Here is a 9,465-nt window from a genome sequence, read left to right as displayed (position 1 = left end):
GTTAAAAAAACCAATATTTCCTTAATATCATTCAGTGGAATAGCTGCTGTAGGACCAGAAGAATTCATCATGTTCACTTACTGCGAGTAATGTAACTAATGTTACAGTAGAGTGTTGTTTGTTATTTTACTAAGTTCACAGGTCTGCCTACACAGTGCATTCCTTATTAGGATAAGGCCACTCCAATAAGATTCATAGTTTCCCATTACAGAGGCGGGCCTGATGCGGGCGGGCGGGTTTGTTCATTTTCATTAAATTTATTCATTATCAGCTGTATAAATTGCTTGTATAATCAATGAAAAACCGCAATAATGAATAACGATGCGGCCCCATGCGGGCGGGTAATGGGAAACAAGGAATCAAATTGGAGTGGCCTAAAGGGAATTTTATGCACCCATTAGCTGGTAGCTATACCATTTACATAGTATGGATTAATGGTATACATGTAGTAAGCAATCTAGATTAAAAATACTTAATAAACAATCATTAGAGTGCATTGATAATACGTTCAAAGTGATTACTCAATAAAGTTGATATTTTATCCTCAAAACCAGCCAACAGGAGTGAAGTATGATCACCACTCCTCCTCCTATTACTACTCTCACTGTATGAGGAGACACTTTTAGAATAAGAACAACCATCACTAGTGGACGCACCCACTCCCTCAGAACTAGACACGCCCCCTTCAGTGTTGGACACGCCCCCAGTAGTTGTTGTCTCGCTGATTGTTCTACTGATATTATTTGAATTAGCTTGTGAAGTTGCTTCCATTAGTAACTCCTCTAAATGAAGTACTTTATCTTCACTAGTTAGTAATAGACCCTCACTATGGGGCAATGACATCATGTGACATCATCATAATGACATCATGTGACATCATCACTCACTTTAGTTTCAGTTTCTGTTTGCATTCGTCTAATTCTTTTTCTCGTTTGTTCAATTCCCTTTTAAGGTCGTCCTATTAATTAATATAATTAATTGAATAATTAATTAATTATTAATTAATTACCAGTGATATTGATGCTCCTAATTCTAACTTTTCCTTTTCGTCAAATCTAAAAATAAAATTAAATAAAAATTGTCACTAAAATCATATTAAAAGGCATACTTGTTTTTCAATGCTCTATATTTCTCCTTCAGTTTGTTCTCATCCAGTGTTAGTGTCTCTATTGTCATCTGTAGTGTCTTCACCAGCTGCTGGTGGTACATCTCTTCACTATGCAACTGAACCTGATGGTCCTCCTCCATCTTCCTATAATATACAATGTATGTGTATACATGTACATGTACAGTAATACACAATAATACAATAATAATTTATTGGTGTGATCAGCTATTCAGTGTATTGTTATTGTTGTTGTTAATTCACTTTATGATGGAGTCCTTCTCTTCTATTATTCCTCTCAAGTTAGTGATGATATCGTCTTCTCTCATTTCTTTATTCATTGCAGACACTCTCAGCTCTAACTCCTAATAAACATACAATATGTACAAGTACATATAAATCAGTAATTATACTGTACATGTACATGTTACTGTACATGTACATGTACATACATGTATACTGTTAATGACTGATGTACATGTACATGTACACCAGTCAATACACATGTAATACAGTCTACATGTACATGTACATGTACATGCTTACACTCCATTACCTTACCCTGTTGATTCCCATCAGTTCATTTGATTTATTGTACCACTTGTCAATCTCCTTTAGACTGTTCCTAGTCTGCTCACGAGCTATATCACGCTCCTTCTTTAACCTACAATTAATAATTTAATATTTTATTATTTATTATTATTATTTACTTTTTAATTTTCTTTTGTTTTTCAGTATCATCATAACAATCATCATATCTCATATCCAACTGCTCCTGTTAATTAATTAATAATTAATTAATTAAAGTGCAGTGTACAGTACTTGTAATGCAGTGATGGTCCTTGTTAGTTTCATATTGTCATTAGTTAATGACTCAATCTCTTCTTCATAAGAGAGTACCTTCTCCTCTAAACACTAACAATACACATACACATGTAGATATAGATGTACATGTACATGTATAATGTATTTCAGTTACTTGTATGGTTTGTGTTCTTTCATCCATTATCTGTACATGAGCATTGATGTACATTAATAAATAAATAAAATAAATAATGATAATAATTACACAAACTTGTGTCTTTGTTTTGGTGGCTTTTAGTTTCTCGTATGATTTATTTAAACGATTTAACTAATAAAAGGAGGAGGAGGAGGAGGGGCAGGAGGTAGAAGAGATGGTGAGTGTATATTGTACAGTATAATCTCATGATGTACTTCAGTTCTTAGTCTCAGTAGTTGGGTCTCAAGGTCACTGGTCTTCACTTTCAACTGTCTGTCACATTTAACTAACTCATCTTGAAGCCTCTTGATCTATCAATACACAAACCTTTACCCACTGGAACTAATGACACAATGTACACTCAGTACATGTAGTTTGAGCTGATTCCAGCTATTTCTAAATGAGCCAAATTCTGAAAAATACCCAAGGCTATAGCCCATGGTTTTTCCAAAAAATGGCTCCGAAATCACCCCAAATTTTTATTACATATTCTGATACATATTGATGTTCTTAAGCTGTGTAGCAAGTTTGAGCTGATTCCGACTTCAATTTTTCAAGTTACAGCCATTTTAAGAAAATGCTAAAATCCTGAAAAATACCCAAGGCTATAGCCCATGGTTTTTTTCAAAAAATGGCTCCAAAATCACTCCAAATTTTTATTACATTTTCAGATAAATATTGATGTACTTATGCTGTGTAGAAAGTTTGAGCTGATTCCGACTTCAATTTTTCAAGTTACGGCCATTTTAAGAAAATGCTAAAATCCTGAAAAATACCCAAGGCTATAGCCCATTGTTTTTTCTCCAAAAAATGGCTCCAAAATCACTCCAAATTTTTATTACATTTTCAGATAAATATTGATGTCTTTAAGCTGTGTAGCAAGTTTGAGCTGATTCCGACTTCAATTTTTCAAGTTACGGCCATTTTAAGAAAATGCTAAAATCCTGAAAAATACCCAAGGCTATAGCCCATGGTTTTCTTCAAAAAATGGCTCCAAAATCACTCCAAATTTTTATCACATTTTCTAATACATATTGATGTCCTTATGCTGTGTAGCAAGTTTGAGCTGATTCCGACTTCAATTTTTCAAGTTACAGCCATTTTAAGAAAATGCTAAAATCCTGAAAAATACCCAAGGCTATAGCCCATGGTTTTTTTCAAAAAATGGCTCCAAAATCACTCCAAATTTTTATTACATTTTCAGATAAATATTGATGTACTTATGCTGTGTAGAAAGTTTGAGCTGATTCCGACTTCAATTTTTCAAGTTACGGCCATTTTAAGAAAATGCTAAAATCCTGAAAAATACCCAAGGCTATAGCCCATTGTTTTTTCTCCAAAAAATGGCTCCAAAATCACCCCAAATTTTTATTACATTTTCTGATACATATTGATGTCCTTATGCTGTGTAGCAAGTTTGAGCTGATTCCGACTTCAATTTTTCAAGTTACGGCCATTTTAAGAAAATGCCGAAATTCTGAGAAGTACCCAAGGCTATAGCCCATGGTTTTTTTCAAAAAATGGCTCCGAAATCACCCCAAATTTTTATCACATTTTCTGATAAATATTGATGTCCTTATGCTGTGTAGCAAGTTTGAGCTAATTCCGACTTCAATTTTTTAAGTTATGGCCATTTTAAGAAAATACCAAAATTCTAAAAAATACCCAAGGCTATAGCCCATTCATCATTGCTACATATACATGTTCATCAGTACATGCATATACTGTACATGTAGTTCGGTTCATTCACCAACTTGTGTGGTCTTTTCCTTGAGATGTACTCTTAATGACGTTATCTCCTTTTCTCTTGTTTGAAGTTGTTCTTTTAGTAGTTCTTTCTCTTTCTGAGCATCTTCAAGATTCTTTGTTAGTAACACATCAATCTGATGCATCAACTAACAATAATAATAACTACTGTAATGTTAATATATAATCAGCCATTTATTTATCTATAAAGTATATTATACAATTATAATTTAGTATACTTTTACTAATTTTTAACAAATAAATTACGACAAAATTATTCATAACAATTATAATTCATTAACCTCCTTCACTTCGCTGTTACAAGAAAACAACAGTGTCCTACAAATTAAAAAATTATTTAAAATCAATATAAACTTTTCACTTACCCTTTTCTCGCGCTTTGGTGCACTATATCCAGTAAATCAGGACCTCCAGAAACTCTCTCCATTTTATTTCTTGTCCTCACAAGCTCCTCCTCCTTTAATTAGTAGTGGTGGGCGATATATCGATATTTTATCGATACAAACGATATTTTACGGTATCGATTCGTATCGGTATCGAAATTTTGAAGGAATCCGGATCGATACGTTGGCCACGCCCATTTATTATGGTTAAATAATATTAATAATGAAAATTTTAATAAGTTAATGACGTTAATACACACACGTGGATACACGTGCATGAAAACATCGATGAAAACAGTCAATAATAAGGGGTGTGACTCCATAGGTGTGGCCTAAATATCGTATCAAAACTGTATCGATACTCCCGATATGAGCTGATATCGATCGGTATCGTATCGAATCCATTTTGGCCAGTATCGCCCACCACTATTAATTAGTGTACTCGTTACTATGACAACAACCCTAACAACCAATGAGATCCAGCCACGATTGTTTCTAATTAAAGCCCACCTACATACAAAACCTACCCAGTACATCAAAGGACTGGTATTTACTAGGATTCCAGTGTTTGTTGGACTTCACAATGTCAGTACACCTAGTACGGACACTGGTTCTATTGTACATCAATACTCTTAACGGTGAGAGGATTCTAAAATGTCCTGCAGTTATAATAATCTATAAAATTTGTTTATTTTCCTTCTTTAGGTGTTTGGTCTGATTCTGTTAGTGGTCATTTGGAAAAAGGAAAGAAGTTGCTTCAAGATGGCAACTTACCAGAAGCACTTGAGCAGTATAATCTAGCAGTGGGTGCGTTGTTATTAATTAATAATAATCAATAATAATTAATAATGAATTGGTGTTAATTTTATCACCTCATTTGCAACAGCTGGTGTTGTATGTTAATTTGAATTAAAAGTACTATTAATTTATAATTTTAAAATGTCTAATTCTCATTGTTCTTATTTTAGCGGGTGACCCATCAAATTATTTAACGTACTTCAAGAGGGCAGCAGTGTATCTGGCACTGGGTCAGGCTAAGAAGTCACTGCCTGATCTTGGGAAAGTATTGGAACTGAAACCTGACTTCCACCAGGTAATGTATTAACTATTATAAATTATTAATATTGGCTGAGTTTTATTTGGTGATATTTGCAATTTGCAAGTTAAATTGTTAGTATATTAAAACCATGTACATTCTTAATAATGGACGTGTACTAAATTAAAAACTGCTACTTACAAATTTACTGCAAAAATCACCAAAATAAAGCACTATACAGCATTAATTAAAAATTGATTATCATTATTAATAGGCGAGACTGGAGAGGGCTAACACTAATGTTAAATTAGGTAAAGTATCAGCAGCTCAAGAAGACTATCAGATACTAGCAGTAAGGATACATGTAACTACTGACAGGATATACATGTACAGGGTATAGGGTATGTAGTACAGTATTTACACATGTACACTGTGTGAGTGCAGTGTGTGTACATACATTTGTAATTTACTATCATTTCATAATGTACATGTACATGTAGCCATTATTTATTATCGATTATTTATTAATTATTTATTATTTATTGTTTTAGTCTTCGGAGAATTCAGCAACTGAAGAAGCAAAAGAAATGGTAATTTAAATCTTTATTAATTCATTAATCTATTATTATACGTTATACATGTACATACAGTTGTCAAGGTCCCAGACAGTCCAGCAGTACATTGAGAACATTGATCACCTAATGTCTAAAGGAGACTACACCGAGGACCTCCTCCATCAGTTACAAGTATCAATAGAACTGTCTCCCTGGTACCCTCACCTCAGATCAGCTAGAGCAGTATATTATGAACACACTAAGCAGTATCAATCAGCTATCAGTGACATCAAGTAGGTGGCTGTACTGGTACTTTTATAAGTGGTGCATGTACATGTATAGATCGTAATTTTGGAGGTGGTAAAATTTTGGCAAATTGTTAATTTTTGTTGTTTGGTGGGTTTTAATTTGGTGAATTTGAATCCACACCTTGCCATTGAGCATGTACAGTACATAATAGCTTACAAGTTTAAAACACCTCCATATGTAGTAACTGTACATGTAGTTGTGTACATGTAAATCCCTTCCCCCATTAGCTATTACTATGTACATGTAGCTCATTAAATACATATGCATGTATCCTTCACTTCATTCCTCCATATTCCTCTCCATTAGGATGTTAACTAAACTGATCCAATGTACAATATACCTGTCTATTATACATGTATTATCAATGACATTATACTGTATAAGACCTGCTACTATTATTATTCCTCTATCCATTCCTCTCTATTAGGATGTTAACTAAACTGATCCCTGACAATACGGAGGGTTACTATAAGATCAGTTCATTATACTATCAGTTAGGAGAGGAGGAGGATAGTCTGAGGGAGATCAGGGAGTGTCTTAAACTGGACCAGGACCACAAGGATTGCTACCCACTCTATAAAGTAAGGACTGTGTATTATAATGGGGTCTTTGTCACACTGTGTCTGTGTCTCTTTATTAGAAATTAAAGAAGTTAGTGAAGCAGTTGGAGGCAGCTAGAAAGATGATGGAGGAGGAACGGTATTGATACAATATTTTATTTATTTATTTATTTGATTGTTTATTTGTTTATTAGGTTTGAAGAAGCAATTGATAAGTTAAAGAATGCTTTAAAGACTGAAAGTGAAAGTGTTGCTATCCTCATTAAGATCAAGACAAGACTCTGTACCTCTCACACTAAAGTAAGGGCCGGAGTATAACCATTAACTAATGTGTACATGTAGTCATGTGCATGTAATTATTTATGTACATGTACTTGTGTATACATGTACATGTACTGTGATAAAAAATGAAGAATTCTCTGCTTTTCATTTTTTGGCAATTTTTGGCTTGAGACGCTGTACTATATAGTACAGAGACTTTTACCTGATTTTGGACCAACTTTAAAAATTTGTAAAAAAAATCCAATTTTGATCGGAATCAACTCAAACTTGCTACACAACATAAGAACATGTACACGTACATGCATTATAAAATGTAATAAAAATTGAAAATTCTCTACTTTTAATTTTTGGTAAAATTTGACCTAAGACTTTGGCAGATTTTTGAGTTGCGTATCATAATGTACATGTATATACTGTATCATTATTATTATTATTATTATTATTATTATTATTATTATTATTATTATTATTGGGCGAAGCCCACTAAGATGAGTAGAGTTTGTTTGTTTGTCTGTACACGTACGTATTCCGTATCTCCTCTATATATCTGCACATGCCTTGCAGTGCAATAGATTCTAAATTTCAATATTTCATTGAAAGTGGGAGTGGCCGAAAGATAATAAAATGGCTATCAGCATGCAAGAATCAGAAGTTTTCTAGCAGCAACATAAGGTTGAGATTCTACTTTTTTCCAGCTAATAATCTACGAGGCTGAGCCCTTGAATGTTCTACATTGTTTCTAGTTATTATTATTATTATTATTATTATTATTATTATTATTATTATTATTATTAATTCATTCATTCAATAGATCAGTTCATATGATGATGGTATGAAGTGGTGCAATGAAGTCCTTGAACTAGATCCAGAGAACATTGATGTGTTGTGTGATAAGAGTGAACTATATATCAGTAATGAGGAGTATGAGGAAGCTATCAAACTCTATCAACATACACTCAAGATTAACGACCAGTTTCAACGAGTGAGTTACAATACAGTATAGTGGGAAATTTTGGAGGGAATCAAATATGATGTTTTGATAGCCATTCGCCAAAATAAAAATCCACCATTTTGAGCCATTATACGCATGCTCAATGGCACGTGGCCACAACTTTGTCAAATTAAATTCACCAATCACCAAAATTTAGCAATTTTCAAATTTAACACCCACCAAAATTTCCCGCCATACTGTATGTAGTACATGTACATGTACTAAAATTGGTTCATCATCATTATTATTATTAGGCTAAGGATGGTTTGAACAGAGCACAGAACTTATTAAAGCAGTCCCAGAAGCGAGACTATTACAAGATACTGGGAGTGAAGAGGAATGCCTCAGTGAAGGAAATCAACAAAGCTTATAGGAGACTGGCTAAGGAATGGCATCCTGATAAATATGATGGGGAGGATAAGAAGAAGGCAGAGAAGATGTTCTATGATATTGCAGCTGCCAAGGAAGTACTCACTGATAAAGGTACAGTTTGGGATTTTGACTTCTAATTAGAGGGCAATTTTTACCAAGTTTTGGTAGTTTACACCTCTGAGTACACGTAGGCGACAGTTTTTGCTTTAAAATTTTCTAATCTTTGCCTTAAAGTAGATGATAGTTTTTACCTGAAAACTTGGTCATTTTATGCAAGCAAATAAGCTTATAATCACTGTCAGATCTGGAGGGAGTTTATAAGACTTTTGGTCTCCCATATTTGGTCTAGGTCTCCTGAAATCTGTCCCATTTTTCAGCTTTTGGTCTCTCATATTTAGCACTAGAGGTCTGCCTTAAGTCTACCAGTTTTAGTTAGAACATGTATTAGTAGTTATCTATCACTGCTGTTATTATAATATTATTTCATAATATTTTTAGAGATGAGATCAAAGTTTGATAATGGTGAGGACCCTCTTGATCCAGAGCAGCAGCATGGGGGTGGGGGTCACGGCGGGTTCCCTCATGGCTTCCCGTTCGGTGGTGGAGGCTTCACTTTTAAATTTAATTTCTAATAAAATTAAATAATTGATAATACAATCAGCACACAACATCTACAATAACAACAACAAATTATTGTTTTTACAGGGACTAAAAAAATTAATTATAAATAATAATAATTATTTATACATGACAATAAAATATTTCAATTCTCAAGCTACAAAAACAGTAAAACTGCTTCATGGCAACTGGAACTTATTGAACAATGCTATATTAGCCTTTCTTTGTTTGTTCATTTCTGTTAGTTCTAGTGTTGTGAATGAAATGTTGGCAACACTGAAAACTGCATCTTTTTTCCTGTCTATTCCACTCGTACTCCTGATCTAAGGAGCATAATGATAAGAGAGGGAGAGGTGCATGAATATCCACATCTCAATGTTTGCTTTGTACATGCATCAAATCAGTTAGTATTATTAATTTTTTTCAAGAATAACTAGCTGAAGGCCCCACACACAGGCAATCAACTTGTTGCTAGCAGCATTGTGTAC

At 33.7% G+C, this 9,465-nt stretch overlaps 3 protein-coding genes across 5 annotated transcripts in view; 1 reads left to right on the top strand and 2 right to left on the bottom strand.

Annotated features, from left to right (window-relative positions):
- Positions 1 to 440: 440 nt before the first annotated feature.
- Positions 441 to 4,320, bottom strand: LOC105314044 (centrosomal protein of 63 kDa-B-like). Of its 3 annotated transcripts, none has more exons than XM_020000978.1 (14): positions 4,238 to 4,320; positions 4,154 to 4,190; positions 3,860 to 4,000; positions 2,321 to 2,416; positions 2,175 to 2,237; positions 2,085 to 2,114; positions 1,928 to 2,020; positions 1,816 to 1,880; positions 1,667 to 1,769; positions 1,370 to 1,470; positions 1,109 to 1,252; positions 1,010 to 1,055; positions 888 to 958; positions 441 to 826 (listed from the first exon to the last, which is right to left on the bottom strand). In XM_020000978.1, the coding sequence occupies exons 1-14, from the start codon at positions 4,297 to 4,299 to the stop codon at positions 487 to 489; spliced, it is 1,392 nt and encodes a 463-aa protein (XP_019856537.1). In that variant the 5' UTR covers positions 4,300 to 4,320; the 3' UTR covers positions 441 to 486. The 3 variants fall into 3 exon arrangements, with proteins under 3 accessions (XP_019856537.1, XP_019856538.1, XP_019856539.1); XM_020000979.1 differs by having other exon boundaries at positions 2,181 to 2,237; XM_020000980.1 differs by having other exon boundaries at positions 666 to 782.
- A 190-nt stretch (positions 4,321 to 4,510) lies between these two features.
- LOC100634452 (dnaJ homolog subfamily C member 3-like) lies at positions 4,511 to 9,041 on the top strand. Its single transcript, XM_003389182.2, has 12 exons — positions 4,511 to 4,893; positions 4,961 to 5,062; positions 5,224 to 5,348; positions 5,566 to 5,643; positions 5,843 to 5,881; positions 5,942 to 6,138; positions 6,582 to 6,735; positions 6,795 to 6,853; positions 6,909 to 7,014; positions 7,808 to 7,978; positions 8,242 to 8,470; positions 8,858 to 9,041. The coding sequence occupies exons 1-12, from the start codon at positions 4,839 to 4,841 to the stop codon at positions 8,989 to 8,991; spliced, it is 1,449 nt and encodes a 482-aa protein (XP_003389230.1). The 5' UTR covers positions 4,511 to 4,838; the 3' UTR covers positions 8,992 to 9,041.
- Positions 9,042 to 9,156: 115 nt separating this feature from the next.
- LOC109585047 (uncharacterized) overlaps positions 9,157 to 9,465 on the bottom strand; it is a 3,099-nt gene continuing 2,790 nt past the window's right edge. Inside the window, exon 8 of the mRNA XM_020000975.1 lies at positions 9,157 to 9,300. Within this exon, the coding sequence (XP_019856534.1) occupies positions 9,157 to 9,300 (144 nt within the window). The remainder of the gene's footprint in view (positions 9,301 to 9,465) is intronic.

The sequence above is a fragment of the Amphimedon queenslandica genome, unplaced genomic scaffold (assembly GCF_000090795.2).
Source record: "Amphimedon queenslandica unplaced genomic scaffold, v1.1 AMPQUscaffold_13126, whole genome shotgun sequence".
Classification (NCBI taxonomy): domain Eukaryota; kingdom Metazoa; phylum Porifera; class Demospongiae; order Haplosclerida; family Niphatidae; genus Amphimedon; species Amphimedon queenslandica.
Note: the sequence above shows the minus strand (reverse complement) of the source record. Positions and strands in the feature narration are given on the sequence as shown.